Genomic DNA, 27,293 nt, shown 5'->3' with positions numbered 1-27,293 from the left:
GGGCGCGGTGGCTCATGCCCGTCATCCCAGCAATTCTGTGAGGCCGAGGCGGGCAGATCACCTGAGGTCAGGAGTTCAAGACCAGCCTGGCCAACACGGTGGAACCCTGTCTCTACTGAAAATACAAAACAATTAGCCGGGCATGATGGTGCACGTCTGTAGTCCCAGCTACTCAGGCGGCTGAGGCAGGAGAATTCCTGGAACCCGGGAGGTGGAGGTTGCAGTGAGCCAGGATCGCACCACTGCACTCCGGCCTGGACAACCAGAGCGAAATTCTTGGGAATTTGAGACCAGACTGTGAAACATGGAGAAATCCCATCTCTACCGAAAATACAAAAATTAGCCGGGCGTGGGGGTGCGCCCCTGGAGTGCCAGCTACTTAGGAGGCTGAGGTGAGAGGATCACGTGAGCCCTGGAGGTTGAGGCTGAGTGAGCTATGACTGCGTCACTGCACTCCAGCCTGGGTGACAGAGCAAGACCCTGTCCCTAAAAACAATCTAAAGAAATACTGGCGGCCGGGCACGGTGGCTCACACCTGTCACCCAGCACTTTGGGAGGCCGAGGCAGGCGGATCACCTGAGGTCAGGAGTTCGAGACCAGCCTGGCCAACATGGTGAAACCCCGTCTCTACTAAAAATACAAAAATTAGCTGGGCGTGGTGGCAGGTGCCTGTCATCCCAGCTACTCGGGAGGCTGAGGCAGGAGAATCGTTTGAACCTAGGAGGCGGAGGTTGCAGTGAACCAAGATGGTGTCACTGCGCTCCAGCCTGGGCAACAAGAGCGAAACTCCGTCTCAAAAATATATATATATACACACACACATATATACACACATATATGTATATACACACATATATACACACACCATATATACACACACACATACACACGTATATATGTATATACACACGCACACACACATATACACACATATACACACATACACACATATATACACACACATATATACACACATACATACACATATACACACATATGTATATACACACACGCACACACATATACACACACATATATACACACACTATATATACACACATACATACACACATACACTATATACACACACATATATGCACACACACACACATATACACACATACATATACTAGGCTTTGGTGTGAGAGCAGCCGAGGGGCTGCCTGGCTTGCACAGGGCAGGCTGGCCCCTAAGTGGGTTGTTGTCCTGTTCGTAATTAGTGAGTTGTGAGAGGTCAGTGTTTCCCTGGGTCTGTAAGGGGCCCAGACGCCACAGCAAGGAGAATACAGAAATAAAAAAAACATATTTCGGGCTGCCGTGGTGGTTCCTGCCTGTCCTCCCAGCACTTTGGGAGGCTGAGGGGAGGATCACTTGAGGCCAGGAGTTCCAGAGCAACCGGGCCAACAGAGCGAGAGCCCATCTCTATTTTTTTTTTTTTTGAGATAAGTCTCGCTCTGTGACCCAGGCTGGGGTGCAATGGCAGGATGTGGGCTCAGTGCAATCTCCGCCTCCCGGGTTCCAGCGATTCTCCTGCCTCAGCCTCCCGAGTAGCTGGGAGTACAGGCACCTGCCAACATGCCCGGCTAATTTTTGTATTTTTAGTAGAGACGGGGTTTCACCATGTTGGTCAGGCTGGTCTTGAACTTTTGAACCTGTGATCCGCCCGCCTCGGCCTCCCAAAGTGCTGGGATCAGGCGTGAGCCACCGCGCCCGACCACCCCATCTCTATTTAAAAAAAAAAAAGGAAGAAAAAGAAAACATATGATCGGTCCTATGATCCCCAATATTTGGCCCCAACAAAGTCACGGTACTTGGAAAGTAAGTAGGGGGTGAAACTTCAGCCCCCGCGTCCTGAACCCCCACGTCAGCACCAAAGCAGCTTCTGGTTGAGAGCGATGACGTCCCCGACGAAGCTGTCCGCCCCGATGAAGTCGCCCGCGATGACGTTGGTGCACCGTGAGCCCGGCCCCGGGCGCTGCTCTCGGACCCACGCGCTCAGCCGGGGAAGGTTGGGCAGCGTCATCTTCTCCAGGGACTCGGACGGGTGCGCCAAGACGTACTGCAGGTTCTCCGTGAGGTTGGTGCCGGCCACGAACAACCCTCCTGCAACAGGGCGGTGGGGGACGGGTTTACACCGTCAGGTGCCTCGCCTGCCCGTTGATCCCTCCTAGTCACATGGCTGGAGGTTCAGATCTCAGGAATTCGAGTCGGAAAGCATCACGGCCAACAAGGAAATCGGGGGAACTTCAGTGGTGGGTGGGGCCGGGCGCGGTGGCTCACGCCTGTCATCCCAGGGCTTTGGGAGGCCGAGGCGGGTGGATCACAAGGTCAGGAGTTTGAGACCAGCCTGACCAACATGGAGAAATCCCATCTCTACTAAAAATACAGAATTAGCCGGGCGTGGTGGCGGGTGCGTGTTATCCCAGCTACTCGGGAGGCTGAGGCAGGAGAATCGCTTGGACCTGGGAGGCAGAGGTTGCAGTGAGCCGAGATCGCACCACTGCACTCCAGCCTGGGCAACGAGCGAGACTCTGTCCCCCCACAAAAACAAACAAACACGTGGTGGGTGGTGAACCACCCAAAGATGTCCACGTCCTAATCCCACGTGGGAGACACAATAATGGCCCCAAAGATGTCCACGTCCTGATCCCACGTGGGAGACGGGATAATGGCCCCAAAGATGTCCACGTTCTTATCCCACGTGGGAGACACAATAATGGCCCCAAAGGTGTCCACGTCCTGATCCCACGTGGGAGACGGAATAATGGCCCCAAAGATGTTTAATGGCCCCAAAGATGTCCATGTCCTAATCCCACGTGGGAGACAGAGTAACGGTCCCAAAGATGTCCACGTCCTAATCCCATGTGATACGCAGAGAAGAATGCTGTTGTCTGAGGCACTGAGTCTGTGCCGTCTGTTATGAGGCTTACGGAGAGGGCTGACATGGACCAGTGATTCTCTAAGTGGAGCCTCTGCAATAATTAGAAATGCACATGTTCGGTCTCCACGGAGATCTGCTGAGCCACAATCTCTGGGGGCAGAGGGATGCGGTCTGCAAGCTGTGTTTGCAGAAGCTGCCCCAGACGTGCGTTCCAGTGCCCCGGTGTTGACCAGCTGGACTGACTCCACGGCCAGAGACAGCAGAGTCAACAGACGTTTATGGCCAAGTTCTCTGAGTGGTTTTTAACGGTTATTTCTACGCTGGGCACGGTGGCTCACGCCTGTCACCCCAGCGCTTTGGGAGGTTGAGGCCAGGGGATCATGTAAGGTCAGGAGTTCAAGACCAGCCTGACCAACCGGCTGAAACCCTTTCTCCAGTAAAAACACACCAAAAAATTAGCCAGGCGTGGTGGTGGGCCCCTGTAATCCCAGCTCCTCGGGAGGCTGAGGCAGGAGAATCCCTTGAACCCGGGAGGCGGAGGTTAAAATGAGCCAAGATCGCGCCACTGCACTCCAGCCTGGGCGACAAGAGCAAGACTCTGTCTCAAAAAAAAAAAAAAGGCCGGGCGCGGCGGCTCACGCCTATAATCCCAACACTCTGGGAGGCCGAGGCAGGCGGATCACCTGAGGTAGGGAGTTTGAGATCAGCCTGACCAACATGGAGAAACCCCGTCTCTACTCAAAATTTAAACATAAAAAAATTAGCTGGGCGAGGTGGGAGGCTGAAGCAGGAGAATCGCTTGAACCCGGGAGGCGGAGGTTGCAGTGAGCCGAGATCGCGTCACTCCACTCCAGCCTGGGCGACAAGAGCAAGACTCCGTTTAAAAAAAAGACACATTCTTGAAGTCTAATCTGGTTCACCTGTGAGGGCGAGAGACCAAGTTGACAAAAGCTGCTCCTCTGCCCGGCCAGTGAGCTAGTTTTACATTGACCCCGTGGGATGCAGCAGGACCGAGACGGCCGCACCTGCCACCGTCCCCTCGGGGAGGACCTTCCTTCCTCCAACCCTCGGGCTCCTGCCAGTGCTGCCTGCACCTCACAGCCCCTCGGTGGCTCTCTTACAAAAATTGTGAAATTCACATACTAGAAAGTTACTTTTTTTTTTTTCCAAGGCGGAGTCTCGCTCTATCACCCGGGCTGGAGCACAGGGGCGCGATCTCGGCTCACTGCAAGCTCCGCCTCCCGGGCTCCTGCCATTCTCCTGCCTCAGCCTCCCGAGTAGCTGGGACTACAGGCGCCCGCCACCTCGCCCGGCTAATTTTTCGTAGAGACGGGGTTTCACCGTGTTAGCCAGGATGGTCTCGATCTCCTGACCTTGTGATCCGCCCGTCTCGGCCTCCCAAAGTGCTGGGATCACAGGTGTGGGCCACCACGCCCAGCTGACACGAGGAGTTTGAGACCAGCCTGGGCAACACAGTGAGGCCCCTTCTCTATAAAAGAATTAACTAAAAAAATAAAGAGTGCGTTCACATTGTGCAACTCCGACCTCTCCCTAGTTCCAGAACATTCTCATCGCCCCAAAAGGGAGACCCCGTTTCCGTGAAGCGGTCCGTCCTCATTTCCCCTCCCCAGCCCCCGGCAACCACTCATCCTCTTTGTGTCTCTGCATTGGCCTGTTCTGGGCATTTCGTGTAAACGGATTCACACACTATGTGGCCTTTTGTGTCTGGCTTCTCTCACTGAGCGTGATGTCCTCAAGGTTCATGCCCATCAGAGCCTTGTTCCTTTTCATGGCTGCATAATATTCCACAGGGTGGATGGACCACACCTTGTTGATCCCTCCTCCCACCAATGTATGTGGACTGCTTTCTCCCTGGGTGCTTTTTTGTTTTTGAGACGGAGTCTCGCTCTGTCGCCCAGGCTGGAGTGCAGTGGTGCGATCTCAGCTCACTGCAACCTCCGCCTCCTGGGTTCCTGCCATTCTCCTGCCTCAGCCTCCGAGTAGCTGGGACTACAGGCGCCGCCACCACGCCCGGCTCATTTTTTGTATTTTTAGTAGAGACGGGGTTTCACCGTGTTCGCCAGGATGGTCTCGATCTCCTGACCTCGTGATCCGCCCGTCTCGGCCTCCCAAAGTGCCAGGATTACAGGTGCAGCCTTAACCACGCCCAGTTCCTGGATTCCTTTTAAATTGTTTTCAGTCCACGTGGACCCGGCCTCCGGCAGGGCGTCCAGGAGGCCGTGTGGAATCCACCCCCACCAGGCGCGCCCTGGTACCTGGGCGGCCGCAGCTCTTCATGGTCTCCAGGTAGCGGATGAGGGCCTCGGTCTTCACCGTGTTTCCCCACCAGTAGGGGATTCCTGGCCACAGCTCGCAGTGCCGGCCCAGGGAGCTCTCGTCCTCGTAGGAGACGATGACCTGCTGGCCCCGGGACCACAGCTGCCGCAGCGTCGGCGGCTCCTGCAAGGGACCAGAGTTAAGGGGTGCGGGGGAGAGAGGAGAGCCGGGGATACGGGGGGCACCCGCGAGAGAGGAAGGCCGAGAATTGGGGACGCCGGAGAGGGAGGACGGCCCAACATGTGAGTATAAACCGAAAATGAAATTCTGGCCGGGCGCGGTGGCTCAGGCCTGTCATCCCAGCACTTTGGGAGGCCGAGGCGGGTGGATCAGCTGAAGTCAGGAGTTTGAGACCAGCCTGGCTGATGTGGTGGAACTCAGTCTCTACTAAAGATACAAAAACTAGCCAGGCGTGGTGGTGGGCATCTGTCATCCCAACGACTCAGGAGGCTGAGGCAGGAGAATCGTTTGAACCCGGGAGGCGGAGGCTGCAGTGAGCCGAGATCGCACCACTGCACTACAGCCTGGGAGACAGAGCGAGACTCAGTATCAAAAAAAATTTTTCTTTTATTTTACAAATGTTTTAAAAGGAACATTTGTAGCCAGGAACAGACGTGCACACGGGGGGCCCCGCATACAGAGCGGGGCAGGCACGTGTCTCTGCCGTTCTGAGGCTGCTGCCTGGGCTCCTGGGTGCCGGCAGCCCTGGGGAAACCACACGGACCCTGACCTGGGGTGGGGGCTCCATGGAGCCAGCAAGATGCTGTATGTGCGTGTGTATGTGTATAAACACACACACACACATATATATATACACACAGACACACACACACACACATATATATATTTTTTGAGACAGTCTCCCTCTGTCGCCCAGGCTGGAGTGCAGTGGTGCGATCTCAGCTCACTGCAACCTCCGCCTCCCGGGTTCACGCCATTCTCCTGCCTCAGCCCCCCGAGTAGCTGGGATGACAGGCACCTGCCACCACGCCCGGCTAGTTTTTTGTATTTTTAGTAGAGACGGGGTTTCACCGTGTTAGCCAGGATGGTCTCCATCTCCCGACCACATGGTCCGCCCACCTCGGCCTCCCAAACTGCTGGGATGACAGGTATGAGCCACCGCGCCCGGCTGGCGCTGCACACATTTCCAAACCCGTCACGGGAAGCAGTTCTCACCAGGGTCCCCCCCCGCACTGCGGGAGAGCCGGGAGCCCCGTTCAGCAGCTTCGCCTGCTACAGGGATCATCGCGGCACCCACACCCGGGGCGCGGCAGACGTAGTCTGAGGGTCACGATCCCCCTGCCCCGGGACAGACGTGGGGACGTCCTTCCCCCTCCTCACCCCACGAGGACACAGCATGTCCCCAAAAATATTCTTGATGCAGGCGACCAGGTACTCGTGCAGGTCCTCGCTCAGCCCCTCGAAGTTCCTGCAGGCCAGGATGACCACCTCACGCGGGTGCCGCTCCAGCCACTCCGAGATTTCCGTGAGCGTGTCCTGGGGAGGGCGGGGGGCCGGACTGAGTCCTGCATGACTCCAACAATCCGGGGAAGGCCGGGTGCGGTGGCTGACACCTGTCATCCCGGCACTTTGGGAGGTGGAGGCAGAGGCGGGCGGATCACCTGAGGTCAGGAGATCGAGACCAGCCTGGCCAACACGGTGAAACCCCGTCTCGACTAAAAACAGAAAAACTAGCCGGGCACAGTGGCACACGCCTGTCATCCCAGCTACTCGGGAGGCTGAGGCAGGAGAATCGCTTGAACCCGGGAGGCGGAGGTTGCAGTGAGCCGAGATCGTGCCACTGTATTCCAGCCTGGGCGACAGAGCGAGAGTCCGTCTCAAAAAAAATAAAAGCAACAAAGAAATCCCCGTCACAGACTCCCAAGGGTGAGCGTCTCCTGTCTGGGTCTGCAGGTGACGTCCGCATCCCATTGAAGGCCGAGCATCTCCTGTCCAGATCTGCATGTGGCCGTTTCATCCCCACGGGAGCTTGGCCACCTCCGGCTCTCCCCGTTGCGTCCCCCTCAGCCCGGCCGCACCTCCACCAGGGCCGTCGTGTACACCATGTGGACGAAGTGCAGGTTCTTCTCCGAGCCCTCCAGCATGTGAGCGATCCGCAGGTCCAGGTACCGCACCCCGGCGTCCAGCTGCTCCGTGACGTCCAGCGCCTGTGGACAGAGGCTGCCGTCAGGTCGGCCTGGCTGAGCGCCGCGTCTGGGGGCTCAGGAACGGGCTGCGGGATTGTCCACCCACACGTCCTGCTGTCCAGGGGGACGTGGACGCTGAAACAACAGCTGTTTGTTGGTGCTGGGAGCTCTGCAGCCACGGGGACCTGCATTGGGAAAACCTGATCTCCGGGGACCTGGCCTCTTTCAGCAGAGCCTGCGAGACTCTGTCCTGGGGAAGGGCACCTGCCCCCCCCCGACATGGGTCTCACCCACGTCCCTGCAGGTCCCCAGTCACCCTCTTTCCGGCTGTCACCGGAAGGGGCTGCAGTTGGGGCAGAATCTGCTACGGTCGGTCCTCAGCGCCCAGGACAGTCTCCAGGAAGCATCACCAGCGTGGGGTACACCAGGAGGCGCCGAGACAGCGCGGGGTGGCCAGGACGGAGAGAAATACAGGAAAAGGAACCAGCACTTCCCCTCCCTCCACAGAAAACAGCACTAGGACACGCAAAATTGTTTTTTCTTTTTTTTTTTTTGAGACGGAGTCTCGCTCTGTCGCCCAGGCTGGAGTGCAGTGGCGCCATCTCAGCTCACTGCAAGCTCTGCCTCCCGGGTTCAAGCGATTCTCCTGCCTCAGCCTCCTGAGTAGCTGGGATGACAGGCACCTGCCACCTCGCCCGGCTAATTCTGTATTTTTAGTAGAGACGGGATTTCTCCATGTGGGTCAGGCTGGTCTCGAACTCCCCACCTCAGGTGATTCTCCTGCCTCGGCCTCCCAAAGTGCTGGGATTACAAGCATGAGCCACTGCGCCTGGCCTCTACTAAAATTTTTAAAAACCAGCCTGGTGTGGTGCTGCCTGGGAGGCTGAGGAAGGAGGATCCATTGATCCCAAGAGGCAGGAGAATCACTTGAACCCGGGAGGCGGAACTTGCAGTGAGCCGAGATCGCACCACCGCACTCCAGCCTGGGCGACAGAGGGAGACTCTGTCTCAAAACTAAAAAATAAAATAAGCAAATAAAAACACTGTTCCCCTCTCCTCTGCCTTTGGGAACGGGGCTCCGGGTGGGCAGCAGGTTTTGGTTTTCATCCTGTCTCCCCGGCTGGGATAGGGGCTGCGTTTTGCTGCAAAAGTCACAGTCACCATCTGCCTCCTGAGCCCACAGGGCACCACTCAGACCCTACCTGGGTGACAATGTCAGCACCGCGGGGCGCGGACCCTACCTGGGTGACGGACCATTTCAGCACCGCGGGGCGCAGACCCTACCTGGGTGACGGACCATTTCAGCACCGCGGGGCACGGACCCTACCTGGGTGAGACCACGTCAGCACCGCGGGGCGCGGACCCTACCTGGGTGAGACCACGTCAGCACCGCGGGGCGCGGACCCTACCTGGGTGACGGACCATTTCAGCACCGCGGGGCACGGACCCTACCTGGGTGACAATGTCAGCACCGCGGGGCACGGACCCTACCTGGGTGAGACCACGTCAGCACCGCGGGGCACGGACCCTACCTGGGTGATGGACCATTTCAGCACCGCGGGGCACAGACCCTACCTGGGTGACAGACAATGTCAGCACTGCGGGGCACAGACCCTACCTGGGTGACGGACCATTTCAGCACCACGGGGCGCGTGATGCAGGGGAACGCCTTGTTCAGCACCTGCAGCAGCCGGGACTCCTCGTGCGAAATGGGGGACTTCTTGTTCAGGCAGTAGGTCATGGTGTCGTGGCTCCCTGAGAGCAAAGCACACGCGGACATGTCACCGTCGGGCCCGTCCCTGCCACCTGCTGTGAGGTGCTCGGCCGCCCGCCCACAGCACGAGCACAGGCATGGCGGGAGGGGTGGACACCGTCCCCCGAAACTCACGTCCCCTGGAACCTGGGAACGGGACCTGTGTGGAAACCGGGTCTCTGCAGATATCATGAGGTTGAAATGAGATCATCCTGGAGTAGGGCAGGCCCCAAATCCAGTGACAGGTGTCCATGTAAGAGACAGAGGAGGAGACACAGACACAGAGGAGGAGGCCACGTGGAGACAGAGGCAGAGACTGGAGTGATGCGGCCACAAGCCCAGGGACGCCTGGAGCCCCCAAGAGCTGGGAGAGGCAGGAAGGAGCCTCCCCTAGAGCCTCCAGAAGGAACTGAACACAATTTAAATGACTTGAGTGGTGATCACCAAAAGAGCTGTTCAAGTCCTAACCCCCCCAAGAACCAGTTTGGAAACAGGGTCTTTACACATGCAATTGAGTGAAGGCTCCCAACATGAAATCATCTTGGCTTTGTGGTGGGCCCTAAATGCAATGACAGGTGTCCTTAGGAGACACAGACCCAGAGGAGGAGGCCACGTGGAGACAGAGGCAGAGACGGGAGTGATGCGGCCACAAGCCCAGGGACGCCTGGAGCCCCCAGGAGCTGGGAGAGGCAGGAAGGAGCCTCCCCTCGAGCCTCAGGAGGAAGTGTGGTCCTGCCCGTATCTTGTTTCAGATTTCTGTACCTAGAACTGGGAGAAAGTAAATTTCTGTTGTTTGCCACCTCCTAACGTGTGGTCACTTGTCATGGGAGCCGCAAGAAACAGAGACCTTTGTGGAGTCTGATTGATGGCTGACGTTTGCATTTGCTGCCTATGACACGTAGTTGTTGTTTCTTAAGATACGTATATTAAAATATACACAAATACATTTATGAATATAACACTTAAATATCAATAACGTAAATATGTGTGTATATACACATATATATTTGTATATATGGAACTGAAATATATGTATATATGTATATACACATATACACATATATATACACACGCACATATACATACACATATACATACACATGTACACATGTGCACGTACACATATATATGCATATACATGTATACATGCATACACACATATACACATATATACATACACACATATACACACATATACATACATACACGCATATATAAACATATACACATATAGCTGTACATACATATACACAGATATACATGTACATATACGCATATACACATATATACACATATACATGTACCTACATGTGTACATACGTCTGTATATGTGTATGTGCATATATGTGTCTGCATAAGTACAGATGCGCATACATCGTGCATGTGTATGTGCCTGTATCTACATGTGTCCATGTGTAGGTATATACATGTACATGCACATATACCTGTGCATGTGCATAGGGGCAAGCATCTATACATACGTGTATGCATATGTGTCTATGTGCATGTATGTACATGTTTGTGGACGTATATGCATGTATGTGTATGGATACCTGTGTGTGCATACGTGCAACGTTACATATGCATATACACGTGTGTGCATGTGTAGGTGCATCTGTGCATGTGTGTGTTCATAAATATGCATAAGTATGTGTGGACACATCTGCACATCTGCATGCATATGTGTGTGAGCCTACATCCATGTAGACATGTGTGCATGAGTATGTGTGAGCCTCTGTCCATGTATACATGTGTGTACATGTGTGTGCTTATGTGCATGTATACATGTGCCTGCATGGGCCTCCATGTGTATGTATGTGTGCTTCCATGTGCATGTGTGGGTACGTGCATGTGTGCATACGTGTGTGCATATATGTGTTTATAGGTGTATGCATGTGTGTGCATTTATGTGTGTGCATGCATCTGTGTGTTTCCATGTGCATGTGTGGGTATCTGCATGTGTGTGTGCATGTATGTGTGTATGTGTGTGCATGAATGTGTGTAAGTGTACATGCCTGAGTGCATGTATTTGTGTGTGCATGCATGTGCATGAATGTGAATGTACGTGCCTGAGTGCATGTGTATTTGTGTGTGCATGCATGCATGTTTCCGTGTGTGTACATGTGTGCATGCATGTGCGTGTGCATGCATGTATGTGCATGTGTGTGTGCATGCATGTGTGCCTATGTGTCTATGTGCATCTGTGTATGTGATATGGTTTGGCGGTGTCCACACCCAAATCTCATCTTGAACTGTAGCTCCCACAATTCCCAGGTGTCATGGGAGGGACCTGGTGGGACGTCACTGAATCTTGGGGCGGGTCTTTCCCATGCTGTTCTCGTGACAGGAAGTCTCCTGAGATCTGATGGTTTCAGAAAGGGGAGCTCTGCGGCACACGCTCTCTTGTCTGCCACCAGGTAACCCGTGACTTTGTTCCTCATCCACCTTCTGCCGTGACTGTGAGGCCTCCCCAGCCAGGTGGAACTGTGAGTCCATTAAACCTCTTTCTTTGATAAATTACCCAGTCTCAGACATGTCTTTATTCGCAGGGTGAAAACAGACCAACACAGTATGCACGTGTGTGTGTGTCTGTGTATATGTGTGCATATGTGTGCGTATGTGTGAATGTGTGTATGTGTGCATATGTGTGTATGTGTGCATATTTGCGTATGTGTGAATGTGTGTATGTGTGCCTATGTGTATGTGTGCATATGTGCGTATGTGTGAATGTGTGTATGTGTGCCTGTCTGTATGAGTGCATATGTGTGTATGTGTGAATGTGTGTATGTGTGCATTTGTGTGTATGTGTGCCTGTGTGTATGAGTGCATATGTGTGTATGTGTGAATGTGTGTATGTGTGCATATGTGTGTATGTGTGCCTGTGTGTATGAGTGCATATGTGTGTATGTGTGAATGTGTGTATGTGTGCATATGTGTGTATGTGTGTATGTGTGCATGTGTATGTGTGCATATTTGCGTATGTGTGAATGTGTGTATGTGTGCCTGTATGTGTGCATATGTGTATGTGTGAATGTGTGTATGTGTGCCTGTGTGTATGTGTGCATATGTATGTGAATGTGTGTATGTGTGCATATGTGTGTATGTGTGAATGTGTGTATGTGTGCATACGTGTGTATGTGTGAATGTGTGTATGTGTGCCTGTGTGTGTGTGAATGTGTGTATGTGTGCATATGTGTGTATGTGTGAATGTGTATGTGTACCTGTGTGTATGTATGTGTGAATGTGTGTATGTGTGCCTGTGTATGTGTGCCTGTGTGTATGTGTGAATGTATGTGTGCCTGTATGTGTGCATATGTGTGTATGTGTGAATGTGTGTATGTGTGCATATGTGTGTATGTGTGAATGTGTGTGCCTGTATGTGTGCATATGTGTGTATGTGTGCATATGCGCACGTGTGCATGTGTGTGTGCATATATGCCTGTGCATACGTGTGTACATGTGTGCATGTCTGTGTCCATGTCTGCGCACATCCATGCCTATGTACATATGTGTATGCACACACGTGCACACTGTTCACATGTGTCTCCACGTTGGTGTGATCTGTGGGATTTCCCCACACCCAGGATTGCTCCTACAGCCAGCATCTCCACTGGGGAACGCAGAGGTAACAGCCCTCGCCACACCCCGCCCTCACCTGGGATGGAGAGGTGGTGGAGGGGCACATCCCAGAGCTGGGGACACAGTGCCGACATCCAGTCCTCGTTTGCATTTCTGCAGCGCAGGTTGGAGAAGCTGCTGGAAGTGCTCACCTGCCCGCCCATCGGAGGTGAACCCTGGGCAACCTGAGGAAGGAGAAGAGGAGAGAGAGATTTTTTATGGTTAAAGTTGTGCTGCTTACACAGGGGTCATGGCTTCCCCTGGGAGGGGCTGGGGTGGTGGAGAGTGTGGGGTGGAAATCAGACTTCCTGAGAAAGGGGAGAGAGGGGCCGGGCGCGGTGGCTCACGCCTGTCATCCCAGCACTTTGGGAGGCCGAGGCGGGCGGATCACAAGCTCAGGAGTTCAAGACCATCCTGGCCAACATGGTGAAACCTCTCTCTACAAAAAATACAAAAATTAGTCAGGCGTAGTGGCGGGCACCTGTAGTCCCAGCTACTCGGGAGGCTGAGGTACCTCGTGGTCCACCTGCCTCGGCCTCCCAAAGTGCTGGGATGACAGGCGTGAGCCACTGTGCCCGGCCTTCTCCCTTCCTTCTTTGTTGCCTAATAAACTCTCCGTTCCTTAAAACCACTCCACGTGCGTCCATGCCATGTTATCTAAACTGGCACAAGACCAAGGACCCGGGTGTCCGTCCAGTCACCGGAGCTGGAGCAGTTTGGTGCATTGGCCAGGAATTCATTCACGAGAGCGGTGAGGAGGGGACGAATCTCACCCTCACATCTGTCCTTTAATCTCAGGGTTGTCTTCCAGCTATCCTACCACAAAGCTTTCCTTCTTCCCTTCCTTCTCTATCCGCGGTCTCTCACTGTATCGAATGCACGGGAATTTTTACAGCCTAGGGAAGGAATCCTGTTGGGCCACACCGGGAAATGCTGTCGACCAGGGATACAGCTCAGGAAAACGCTGCTATAGTGTTCCAGGAATAGAGTTCTCCCAGGGATACAGCTCAGTCTTCCAGGAATACGGTTCTCTCCTTTCCCCCTAAATAAAGTTACTTGGTACTAATTCTCTAGCAGGTGCATGGTATTTCCTTTTTTTCCTTTTTTTTGAGACGTTGTTTCGCTCTTTTTGCCCAGGCTGGAGTGCAGTGGCGTGATCTCAGCTCACCGCAACCTCCGCCTCCCGCATTCAAGCGATTCTCCTGCCTCAGACTCTCGAGTAGCTGGGATGACAGGCACCTGCCACCACGCCTGGCTAATTTTTGTGTTTTTAGTAGAGATGGGGTTTCTCCATGTTGGTCAGGCTGGTCTTGAACTCCTGACCTCAGGTGATCCGCCAGCCTCGGCCTCCCAGAGTGCTGGGATGACAGGCCTGAGCCACCGCGCCCGGCCGGTGCACGGTATTTCTAAGGCAACAGCGCCCCCTAGTGGGAACAGAAATCCTCTTCGTGGCCGGGCAGCACTTTGGGAGGCCGAGGCGGGCGGATCACGAGGTCACGAGTTCGAGACCAGCCTCACCGACATGGTGAAACCCCCGTCTCTAGTAAAAATACAAAAATTAGCCGGGCGTGGTGGCACACGCCTGTAATCCCAGCTATTCAGGAGGCAGAGGCAGGAGAATCGCTTAAACCCAGGACGTGGAGGTGGCAGTGAGCTGAGATCACGCCACTGCACTCCAGCCTGGGCGACAGAGTAAGACTCCGTCTCAAAAAAAAAAAAAAAAAAAAAGGAATGGCCGGGCAGCAAGACAGAGTCACCTCGCTCCCGTCCAGCCTGTGGCGAAAAGCAGTGGGGACAGAACTGCTCCCAGAGTGGGAGGTCAGTGGGTGCAAACCTCCTGCTCCAGTGGCTCCAAATGCCATCACAGCACATGGCCCCCGGCGATTCCGGAAATGGAAGGAAAACAGACCTCCTTCTAAACACTAGAGCCGGCCTCCCTCCTTTCTCCTCCCTCGTCCAGGCCTCCCCACTTCCTATAAGGGGCATCTCAGGAAAAAGTCCAATCCAATCTTTTTCTCAACTTCAGTTGTAGTTAGGAGGACCTATTTACATACGTTTCCAAGCCACTGTCATGCCAGCTCTACTGTCATGAAAAGCCTCCAAGTTGAAAAGCCTCCAAGTTAAGCCTAGGAAATAACTGTTTCCACTGCACACAATGTGCCAGGACGACTGCCCTCTAGGGACAGCTCTTAGCCAGCAAACAGCCAGTAAAGCAAGATAAGCAAAGTCACGCTCCAGAGACTCAAGAGCTCAATTAGCTGACAGCTCTTATAAAAGCACTTAAATTACGCCAGGGAAACGTAGCTAACATAGATGCTGATTCCTTGGACGCTTTCCTGGTTATCCATGCTCATGCTGCCATTCAGAAGGAAAAGCATCTTCTTACCACGAATGCATCTCCTATAAAATATCACCAGGAAGGTAGGGCGCGGCGGCTCACGCCTGTCATCCCAGCACTTTGGGAGGCCGAGGCGGGAGGATCACCTGAGGTCGGGAGTTCGAGACCAGCCTGACCAATGGGATGAAACCCCATGTCTAGTAAAAATACAAAAGTTACCTGGGCGTGGTGGCGGGCGCCTGTCATCCCAGCTACTCAGGAGGCTGAGGCAGGAGAATCGCTTGAACCCGGGAGATGGAGGTTGCAGTGAGCCGAGACTGCACCACTGCACTGCAGCCTGGGCAAGAAGAGTGAAACTCTGTCTCAAAAATATAGACAGACAGACAGACAGATAGATAGACATAGAGAGATAGATAGATATACAGAGAGAGATAATAAAGAGATAGAGAGATATATATAGAGAGAGACACATAGATATATATAGAGATGATAGAGAGATAGAGTAGATAGATAGATAGATAGATAGATAGATGATGGAGATAGGTAGATAAAAGATAGATAGATAGATAGATAGATAGATAGATAGATAGATAGATAGATGATAGATAGATAGATGATGGAGATAGATAGATAGATAGATAGAGAGATAGATAGAGAGATAGATAGATAGATAGACAGATAGACAGACAGACAGACAGACAGATAGATAACCTCACCAGGAAATTAGCAGGTCATTATTCTCAGTTTTTCTTCCAGGAGAGACAGCAGGGATGTATTGTAACATCAAAAGGGAACAGACAAAGTAGCCCAAAGGAAAGAGATTAGCTGATCAGGCGGCCAAATCAAAGGCAAGGAAGCCTCAAGGCAGTAACACACTTCCAGCCCTTCTAATCCAGGAGGACTCCATAAAAGAAGCTAAACCTCAGTATATTCCACTACAGAAATAGAGAAAGCCCCTTCTCAAGGGTACGCTTGTCAGCTGTTGGGCTCCAGTCAGGATGGCAAACTCTATTTGCCAGCCTCCAACCAATGAAGGTTTTCGTTATTTTTTGTTTTTGTTTTTTGAGACGGAGTCTCACTCTGTCGTCCAGGCTGGAGTGCAGTGGTGCGATCTCGGCTCACTGCAACCTCCACCCCCTGGGTTTAAGCGATTCTCCCACCTCAGCCTCCCGAGTAGTTGGGAGTACATGCACCCACCACCATGCCTGGCTAATCTTTTGGTTTTTTTTGTTTGTTTGTTTGTTTTTTAGTAGAGATGAGGTCTCATCATGTTAGCCAGGATGGTCTCCATCTGCTGACCTCGTGATCCGCCCGCCTCAGCCTCCCAAAGTGCTGGGATGACAGGCGAGAGCCACCGTGCCCGGCCAGAGGTTCGTAAAATCCTTCACCAAAGCTTTTCACTTGGGAGAGGATAAAACGTATCAATGTGCTCAGAGATTTGTTTTCAGACAGAAAAACCTCTCAACTGGGTAAGCATGTAACCTCTCTAGCTCACTTCCAACAAAAATTAACCCAAGTACCAGAACGGCAACCCCAGGAAATAAAAGCACCTTTATCTCACCCAGGAAATCTGGTGTTAGTGAAAACTGTCATCTCTCTCCTTCGCTAAGCCAAGCGGGGAAGGGCCCTAACCCTGTTCTTCTCGAACCCTCTCAGCAGTGAAAGATACTGGAATGAACGCCTGGATACATCACGCTCAAGTCAAAGTCTGACCCGCTGAGGGCACAAGCCCTGACAGCCCAGCGGAATGTCCTGAAAAATAGGGGATCTTAGGCCGGACGCGGTGGCTCACGCCTGTCATCCCAGCACTTTGGGAAGCCAGAGCGGGGTGGATCACGAGGTCAGGAGTTCAAGACCAGCCTGGCCAAGATGGTGAAACCCCATCTCTACTAAAAATACAAAACTCAGCCGGGCGTGGTGGCGGGCGCCTGTAATCCCAGCTACTCAAGACGCTGAGGCAGGAGAATCACTTGAATCCGGGACGCGGAGGTTGCAATGAGTCAAGATCGCACCACTGCACTCCAGCCTGGGTGACAGAGCAAGATTCCATCTCAAAAAAAATAATAATAGTAATAATGGAAAAAGAAAAATACGAGATCTGAAGCTAAACCTTATTTTAAAAAAAATAGCTGGGCATGGTGGGCGCGGTGGCTCATGCCTGTGATCCCAGCACTTTGGGAGGCCAAGGTGGGTGGATCACGAGAGTTCACGAGTTCAAGACCAGCTGGCCAGCACGGTGAAACCCTGTCTCTACTAAAAACACAAAAATTAGCCGGGCGTGGTGGCGGGCGCCTGTCATCCCAGCTACTCGGGAGGCTGAGGCAGGAGAATAGCTTGAACCCGGAGGCAGAGGTTGCAGTGAGCCAAGATTGTGCCTTTGCACTCCAGCCTGGGTGACAGAGCGAGACCCCGTCTCAAAAAAAATCTGAGGTTCCTTCCCAGGACTGTGATGGTACCGGAAGGGAACGTGGAAAGCGCATACAGGACCCTAAACGGAATCCTCACTATGGGTGGCCTCGCGGAGGACATTAAACACATCAGCCATATTATGAGAAGTGACAAGATCAACTTCTTGAGGGAAAAGAATCAGGCAGATCCGTGGCAGGGCTGCTGAGGCCCGTGGATGGGACATCTCTTTTCTTTGTACAATCCCATTTCCTGTTACCCTCTACAATAAACTCAATCACACGCTGGCAAAAAAAAAAAAAAAATCGGGAACAGACCAGGCACCGTGGCTCACACCTGTCATCCCAGCACTTTGGGAGGCCAAGGTGGGCAGATCACCTGAGGTCAGGAGTTCAAGACCAGCCTGGCTAACACGGCAAAACCCCAACTCTACTAAAAATACAAAAGTTAGCCGGGCGTGAGGGCAGACGCCTATAATCCCAGCTGCTCAGGAGGCTGACATGGGAGAATCACTTGAGCTCGGGAGGCAGAGGTTGCGGTGAGTGGAGCCAGCGCCACTGCACTCCAGACTGGGTGACAGAGTGAGACTGTCTCAAGAAATAAATAAATAGGTTGTGCTGGGTGACCCACGCCTATAATCCCAGCACTTTGGAAGGCTGAGTTGCGTGGATCATTTGAGGTCAGGAGTTCAAGACTAGCTTGGCCAACATGCTGAAACCCCGCCTCTACTAAAAATACAAAAAAATTAGCCGGACAGTAGTGACATAGCCTGTAGTCCCAGCTACTCGGGAGGCTGAGGCAGGAGAATCGCTTGAGCCTGGGAGGTGGAGGTTACAGCGAACGGAGATTGTACCACTGCACTCCAGCCTGGGTGACAGAGCGAGACCCTGTCAAGAAAGAGGGGAGGGGAGGGGAGGGGAAGGAAGGGGAGGGGAGGGGAGGGGAGAAAGAAAAAGAAAAAGAAAGAAAGGAAGAAAGGAAAGAGAGGAAAGGGAGGGAAGGAAGGGAAGGGAGGGAAGGAAGGAAGATGGGGTCTTGCTATGTTGCCCAGTCTGGTCTGGAACTCCCGGACTCAAGACATCCTCTCATCTCAGCCTTTCAAAGTGCTGGGATTCTAGGTATGAGCATCTGTGCCCAGCCTGCTTCATAACTTTAATCTTTAACCGAGTAAAGTAACTCCTGGAACTTCTGTGCACAGACACAGAACAGAAAAAACTGCATCTGTAATGCAGGTGAACTTGGAAAACGGGGCTTGAGAATTTTGCACATTAGGTGGGAAGAAAGGCCCCATTCTGGGCTGCATATTAAATTACTGTGGGGCCGGCCGGGCACGGTGGCTCTCTCCTGTAATCCCAGCACTTTGGGAGGCCGAGGTGGGCAGATCACCTGAGGTCAGGAGTTCGAGACGAGACTGGCCAACATGGTGAAACCCCGTCTCTACTAAAACTACAAAAATCAACCAGGCGTGGTGGCACGCACCTGTTATCCCAGCTACTCGGGAGGCTGAGGCAGGAGAATCATTTGAACCCAGAAGGCGGAGGTTGCAGTGGGTCAAGACATCGCCACTGTGGTAAGAGTTATTAAGACATTATTTTAGACAGATGGAGACGAAAAGGGGGCCGGGGGTGGTGGCTGACGCCTGTATTCCCAGCACTTCTGCAGGCTGAGGCGGGTGGATCACCTGAGGTTGGGAGTTCAAGACCAGCCTGACTAACATGATGAAACCCCGTCTCTACTAAAAATACAAAAAATTAGCCTGGTGTGGTGCCACATGCCTGTGACCCCAGCTACTCGGGAGGCTGAGGCAGGAGAATCACTTGAACCCGGGAGGCAGAGGTTGCAGTGGGTGGGCAGAGATGGGGTCACTGCCCTCCAGCCTGGGCAACAAGAGTGAAACTCCCCCATCTCCAGAAAAAATTTAAAAAGGAGAGAAAGAGGAAAAGGGGTCCTTGGAAGGTGTTTTTGCAGCTCCAAAAAACGTTTCTTGTCTAGCGTGAAAGCCCCGCTCTCAGACCCGGCTTGGCAACCTTTAATACGCAAATGCGAGCCCTTAGAGCTGGGTGCAGTCAACACGGGGATTCCCGCCGTTGCCGCCTTGCCGTCGCCCCCACACGTTCCCGCCCTCCCGGCCGCCCCGACCTGTGCCTGATATCCCGGCGGCCCCCACATACCGCCATCATGGCCGCCCCCACGCGTTCCCGCCATCCCGGCCGCCCCCACGCGTTCCCGCCATCCCGGCCGCCCCCACACGTTCCCGCCATCCCGGCCGCCCCCACACGTTCCCGCCCTCCCGGCCGCCCCCACGCGTTCCCGCCATCCTGGCCGCCCCCACACGTTCCCGCCATCATGGCCGCCCCCACCTGTTCCTGACAGCCTGGCAGCCCAGACCTGTGCCTGACATCCCGGCCGCCCCACACGTTCCCGCCATCCCGGCCGCCCCCTCACGCCGCCAGGCGCGTAGAACATCATGGCGCCTGTATTTGCATATGACGGGGCTGGGCTGGGCGGGCCAGGTTTTTCGCGGGCTACGTGAATGACAGGCCCGGTCAGACCAATCCGCTGAGCGCTATGCAAATCGGCCACGCCTCCTCCAGGCGCCGCGTTACCCGCGCTGGTCTCCTCCCTCCTCCCTCCGCTGTGGAGCCCCCGGTCCCCCTGTCTCCGTCCGGGGGAGCTACTTCCTTTTCCTTTCTTCCTTCCCGCCTTTTTTTTTTTTTTTTTTTTTGAGACGGAATTTCACTCTGGTTGCCCAGACTGCAGTGAAATGGCGCGATCTGGGCTCCCCGCCGCCTCCGCGGTGCTGGGATTCCAGGCCTGAGCCACCTGCCCGGCCCTCCCTTCCCTTCTTGCCTGTTAAACGCTGCGCTCCTTAAAACCACTGCACAGGTGTCCGTGTCGCCTTATTTAATTCCACTGGAGAGGAAGAACCTGGTGTTCCTCCACCACCAGAGCCTATCACCGCTGCACTGCAGCCTGGGCGACATAGCAAGACTCTGCCCCCCAAAAAACACATATATAAATATATAATATAAATATATATTTATCATATATAGAATATAAATATATATTTATCACATATAAAATATAATATAATATATATTTATCATATATAAAATATAATATAATATATATTTATCATATATAAAATATATATATCATATATAAAACATGATATATTTATTATATATAAAACATAATATATATTTATCATGTATAAAATATATATATTTATCATATATAAAATATAATATAAATATATATTTATCATATATAAAATATAATACATATATTTATTATATATAAATATAATACATATATTTATATATATAAAATATAATACATATTTATTATATATAAATATATAATAAATATATGTACAATATTATATAATACATATTATATAAATATATTATATATTATAATTTATATAATATATAAATCATACAATATATATTATATAATTTAATTATACTATATAAATATATGAATATATTATATAAATATATAAATATATATTACATAAATATATAATATATATTTATTACATATTTATATAATATATAATTTTATATATTAATATGATATATAACATTTAATATATTACATAAAATTTTATATATTATGTAAATACGATATATACATATATGATATATGTTATATAAATATATAAAATATAAATATATAATGCTGAAAATAAGGGAAGAGACTCTTTTCATAAGGGCATTTTAGAAAGCTTGTAAATTCTTTCTCTGCCTCTGAACTGTACATAACTTTTTGGGTTTTTTCTTTTCTTTTTAAATACAGAGTTTCACTCTTATTACCCAGGCTGGAGTGCAATGGTGCAATCTCGGCTCACTGCAGCCTCCACCTCCCAAGTTCAAGCAATTCTCTTGCCTCAGCCTCCTGAGTAGCTGGGATTACAGGCGCCTATCACCACACCTGTCTAATTTTTCTATTTTTAGTAGAGACGGGGTTTCACCATGTTGACCAGGCTGGTCTTGAACTCCTGACCTCAGGTGATCCGCCCGCCTTAGCCTCCCAGAGTGCTGGGATTACAGGCGTGAGCCACTGCGCCCAGCTGTATGTACGATTTTTTTTTTTTTTTGACAGAATTTCATTCTTGTTACCCTGGCTGGAGTGCAATGCCGCAATCTGGGCTCACTGCAACCTCCACCTCCCAGGTTCAAGCAATTTTCCTGCCTCAGCCTCCGGAGTAGCTGGGATGACAGGTATGCACCACCACGCCTGGCAATGTATGTAAGATTTTTCAGGGCTGAATCAGCCGGTTAAGAGTTTCACGTCTCTGCAATGTTCCCTGGTGGACCAGGGGCCTCCTTTTAGAAAATAAGACCTGGAGGGGCCGGGCGCGGTGGCTCACACCTGTCATCCCAGCACTTTGGGAGCCTGAAGCAGGCGGATCACGAGGTCAGGAGTTCGAGACCAGCCCGGCCAACATGGTGAAACCCCATCTCTACCAATAGTACAAAAAGTAACCGGCCGTGGTGGCGGACGCCTGTAATCCCAGCTACTCAGGAGGCTGAGGCTTCAGAATCGTTTGCACCCGGGAGGCGGGGGCTGTGGTGAGCCGAGATCACACCCCTGCACTCCAGCCTGGGTGACAGAGTGAGACTCTGCCTCAAAAAAAAGAAAAGAAAAGAAAAGATAAAAGAAATGCAACCCAAAGGAAGGGAAGAAGCCCAGGCCTCCTGGGGAAGAGGAGACAAACTTCAGCTGAAGCTGCAGACGCGCCTTGGGCCCCAAGCGCAGGGGGACTTCGGAATTCGAATTGTTGATCTTGAGCCCAGAATGAAAGGCCTGGTCTCTCCCTGGGCCGCAAGAAAGGACGAGATCCTCTGGGTCTGCAGCTCCTGGCGGCTGCCCGTGCTGCCTTCTCGTCCACACTCAGGCAGGGCTTCCCAGCTGGCTGCAGGTTTTGTTTTTATTTACATCTTCCCAAAATCCCTTCCTCCCAGACCCAGCTAACTTGATAAACTCAGGCCTTCCCGGCTGCCGGGACTGGGCGGGAGGGAGGGAGGGAGGGAGGGAGGGATGGAGGGATGGAGAGAGGGAGGGTCCCCAGAGCCTGCAGGGCCCAGGAGGAGGAACCCATTCTTTATCAGCTCAGCCTCAGGCTCTTTCTTCAAGAGAAGCAACCACACCTGTGCTGTGGCTCTGGGTCCCCAGGAGGGTGCTGGCCCCTTCTCGGCAGCCAGCTGGAAAAGGCCCAGGACGGAGTCCCCTCCCCCTGCACAGCTGTGCAGCGATCTGCCTGGAGCATCCCAGGAGGGCCGCTGTGAACCTCCGGATGCCCAGGGTCCCAGGGCCGCAGGGTGGAGGGGAGGTTAAAATGCAGGTCTGGGTGGGGCCCGGCGGCTCACGCCTGTCATCCCAAACACTTTGGGAGGCTGAGGCAGGTGGATCACCTGAGGTCAGGAGTTCGAGACCAGCCTGGCCAACACGGCGAAACCCCGTCTCTACTGAAAACACAAGTTAACCGGGCGTGGTGGCAGGTGCCTGTCATCCCAGCCACTCGGGAGGCTGAGGCAGAAGAATCCCTTGAACCCGGGAGGCGGAGGTTGCAGTGAGCCGAGATGGCACCATTGCACTCCAGCCTGGGGGATAGAGCCAGACTCCCATCCAAACACAAAAAAACCTTCGTCTCCACACCCTCTTATCTTAATGCAGATATTCCTTATTTATTTATTTTATTTTTTTTGAGACGGAGTCTCGCTCTGTCGCCCAGGCTGGAGTGCAGTGGCCGGATCTCAGCTCACTGCAAGCTCCGCCTCCCGGGTTCATGCCATTCTCCGGCCTCAGCCTCCCGAGTAGCTGGGACTACAGGCGCCGCCACCTCACCCGGCTAATTTTTTTTGTATTTTTAGTAGAGACGGGGTTTCACCGTGTTAGCCAGGATGGTCTCGATCTCCTGACCTCGTGATCCGCCTGTCTCGGCCTCCCAAAGTGCTGGGATTACAGGCTTGAGCCACCGCGCCCGGCCGATATTCCTTTCTACTAATAACTCGTGTGTGTGTGTGTGTGTGTGTGTGTGTGTGTGTGTGGGGAGAGACAGGGTCTTGCTCTGTTGCCCAGGCTGGAATGCAGTGGCACGATCTCAGCTCACTGCAGCCTCCACCTCCTGGATTCAAGAGATTCTCCTGCCTCAGCCTCCCGAACCGGTGGGATTACAGGCCCCTGCCACCGTTCCCAGCTAATTTTTCGCATTTTCAGTCGCGAGTGGGTCTCACCGCGTTGGTCAGGCTGGTCTCGAACTCCCGAGTTCGGCTGATCCGCCCGCCTCGGCCTCCCAAAGTGCTGGGATGACAGGCGCGAGCCACTGCGCCCGGCCTAATAAGAACTCTTTCAACCAATTGCCAGTCAGAAAAATTTTTTTTTTTTTTTTTTTTGAGACTGAGTCTGGCTCTGTCGCCCAGGCTGGAGTGTGGTGGCCGGATCTCAGCTCACTGCAAGCTCCGCCTCCCGGGTTCACGCCATTCTCCTGCCTCAGCCTCCCGAGTAGCTGGGACCACAGGCGCCCGCCACTTCGCCCGGCTAGTTTTTTGTATTTTTTAGTAGAGACGGGGTTTCACCGTGTTAGCCAGGATGGTCTCGATCTCCTGACCTCGTGATCCGCCCGTCTCGGCCTCCCAAAGTGCTGGGATTACAGGCTTGAGCCACCGTGCCCGGCCTCAGAAAAATTTTTAAACCTAGTTCTGACCTGGAAGTCCTCCTCGCCGACCGTCGAGCTGTCCTGCCTTCACACATTTAACCCGTCAGGCCTCTGAGCCGAACCTCAGCCATTATCACCCCCGTGACCTGCACGTACACGTCCCGGAGGCCTGCAGGAGCCGAGAAGTCGGGAGCAGTCAAAGCAAAGAACGACACAGAAGTAAAACAGCCAGTGCCTGCCGTCACTGAGTAACTAAAATTACCACGTTTCCCTATTCTGACTCGTCCCTGCCCTCCCTTAGCTGATCCATCGACTGTGTGCCTTTTGTCTTCTGGACAATGAGTCTTAGGATGTGTCCACCGTGCACCTTGTAACCCCTTCCTCTGCTAACAGTAGATAACCGTGGGGAAAAGAAAGAGGGATCAGACTGTTACCGTGTCTACAGACATAAGAGACTCCACTTTGTTCTGTCCTCAGAGAAATTCTTCTGCCCTGAGATGCTGTTAATCTGTAACCCTATAGCCCCAACCCTGTGCTTGCAGGAATGTGTGCTGTGTTGACTCAGGGTTTAATGGATTCAGGGCTATGCAGGATGTGCTTTGTTAAAAAAAGGGCTTGAAGGCAGTGTGCTTGGTAAAAGTCATCACCGTTCTCTGATCTCGAGTACCCAGGGACATGTACACTGCGGAAGGCCGGCCTCAGGGACCTCTGCCCGGGAAAACCAGGTATTGTCCAAGGTTTCTCCCCATGGGATAGTCTGAGATACGGCCTCGTGGGAAGGGAGAGACTGACACCCGTAAAGGGTCTGTGCTGGGGAGGATTAGTAAAAGAGGACGGCCTCTTGGCAGTTGAGACACAGGAAGGCCTCGGTCTCCTGCTGGTCCCTGGGCAATGGAACGTGTCGGTGTAAAACCCGACTGTACGTTCTATTTACTGCGATAGGAGAAAACCGCCTTAGGGCTGGAGGTGAGACGTGCTAGCGGCAATGCTGCTGTTTCATGCACGAGATGTTTGCATTCCAGATGTTTGCATCCGAGATGTTTGTATAGATGTTTGTATAGATGTTTGTATCCGTGCAAGGCATGGCACCTTTCCTTAAACTTATTGATGACACAGAGATCTCTGTTCGCATGTTTTCCTGCTGACCCTCTCCCCACTGTTACCCTATTGTCCTGCCACTTCCCCCCTCCCCTCTCCGAGATGGTAAAGAGATAATGATCAATAAATACTGAGGGAACTCAGAGACCAGTGCCTGCCTGGGGTCCATCAGCGCCGGTCCCCTTTCTCTATACTTTGTCTCTGTGTCTTATTTCTTTTCTCAGCACCTGACACACAGAAACCCCCACAGGTGTGGAGGGGCCGGCCGCCCCTTCAGATCCGCACCTTTGGCTGTCGTTTTCCGTGACCTCCCCAAGTCCTATCAACCCACCCCTTCCCCATCTCCCCCTTTGCTGACTCTCTTTTCGGACTCAGCCCACCGGCACCCAAGTGAATAAACAGCTTTTATGGCTCCCACGAAGCCTGTTTGGTGGTCTGTTCACACGGACACGCTTGACAGAACCCAGGTTCCTCTTACACGTTCTGATTCAGGTCTGACGTCTCCTTAAAAGGCATAAAACCAAGCTGTCCTCGACCACCTGGGGCCCAGGGCGTCAGGACCACCTCAGGCTGGGTCGCAGGCTCGTTCCCAACCTCGGCAAGAAACCTTTTTTTTTTTTTTTTTTTTTTTAAAAAACCTTTTTTTTTTTTTTTTTTTTAGGACGGACTCTCTTTCTGTCACCCGGGCTGGAGGGCAGTGGTGCGATCTCGGCTCGCTGCAACCTCTGCCTCCCGGGTTCACGTCATTCTCCAGTCTCAGCCTCCCGAGTAGCTGGGATGACAGGCACCTGCCACCACACCCGGCTAGTTTTCTTTTTTCTTTTTTCTTTTTTGTTTTGGTTTTTGTTTTTTGAGATGGAGTCTGAGTCTGCAGCCCAGGCTGGAGTGCAATGGTGCGATCTCAGCTCACGGCAACCTCCGCCTCCCGGGTTCAAGCGATTCTCCTGCCTCAGCCTCCTGAGTAGCTGGGATGACAGGCACCTGCCACCACGCCCGGCTAATTTTCTTTTCTTTTATCTTTCTTTGTTTTTCTTTTTTTTTGAGACAGAGTTTCGCTCTGTCACCCTGGCTGGAGTGCAGTGGCGAGATCTCGGCTCACTACAACCTCCGCCTCCCGGGTTCAAGTGATTCTCCAGTCTCAGCATCTTGAGTAGCTGGGATGACAGGCACCTGCCACCACGCCCGGCTAATTTTTGTATTTTTAGTAGAGACAGGGTTTCACCATGTTGGCCAGGCTGGTCTCGAACTCCTGACCTCGTGATCTGCCCACCTCGGCCTCCCAAAGTGCTGGGATGACAGACGTGAGCCACTGTGCCCGGCCAGCAAAACACACTTTTGAAATGTCCTGAGGCCTGTCTCACATACTTTTTGGTTCAGAAGACTCGAGGAAGCTGGTGTCTCCCAAGATAGGCCAGACCCAAAGGTGAACAGTCACATCCTCTGTGTCATGAACGGTTCCACCAACTCCGGCTCTGGTCATCCTCCTCCCCTCCCATCACAGTCCCTCCCCTCCCATCAGAGATGCCTTCATCACACCCCAGGTCCCCGGACCACTGAGGGGCGTCCCCTCCTGTCCCCATGTCCCCCCCAGCCCCTCCCCAGACACCCCAGGTCCCCGGACCACTGAGGGGCGTCCCCTCCTGTCCCCATGTCCCCCCCAGCCCCTCCCCAGACACCCCAGGTCCCCGGACCACTGAGGGGCGTCCCCTCCTGTCCCCATGTCCCCCCCAGCCCCTCCCCAGACACCCCAGGTCCCCGGACCACTGAGGGGCGTCCCCTCCTGTCCCCATGTCCCCCCCAGCCCCTCCCCAGACACCCCAGGTCCCCGGACCACTGAGGGGCGTCCCCTCCTGTCCCCATGTCCCCCCCAGCCCCTCCCCAGACACCCCAGGTCCCCGGACCACTGAGGGGCGTCCCCTCCTGTCCCCATGTCCCCCCCAGCCCCTCCCCAGACACCCCAGGTCCCCGGACCACTGAGGGGCGTCCCCTCCTGTCCCCATGTCCCCCCGGCCCCTCCCCAGACATCCCAGGTCCCCGGACCACTGAGG

At 53.0% G+C, this 27,293-nt stretch overlaps 1 protein-coding gene across 1 annotated transcript; it reads right to left on the bottom strand.

The window, feature by feature from the left end:
• Positions 1-1,760: 1,760 nt before the first annotated feature.
• Positions 1,761-22,362, bottom strand: PLCXD1 (phosphatidylinositol specific phospholipase C X domain containing 1). The gene is made up of 7 exons (XM_025372603.1): positions 22,230-22,362; positions 12,774-12,921; positions 8,984-9,120; positions 7,258-7,386; positions 6,560-6,715; positions 5,158-5,341; positions 1,761-2,103 (listed from the first exon to the last, which is right to left on the bottom strand). Exons 2-7 carry the CDS (start codon positions 12,898-12,900, stop codon positions 1,865-1,867), a joined length of 972 nt encoding a protein of 323 aa, XP_025228388.1. The 5' UTR covers positions 12,901-12,921; positions 22,230-22,362; the 3' UTR covers positions 1,761-1,864.
• Positions 22,363-27,293: the final 4,931 nt, after the last annotated feature.

This window comes from Theropithecus gelada, chromosome X (genome assembly GCF_003255815.1).
Source record: "Theropithecus gelada isolate Dixy chromosome X, Tgel_1.0, whole genome shotgun sequence".
NCBI lineage: Eukaryota > Metazoa > Chordata > Mammalia > Primates > Cercopithecidae > Theropithecus > Theropithecus gelada.
This window is presented reverse-complemented; position numbering and strand designations above follow the sequence as displayed.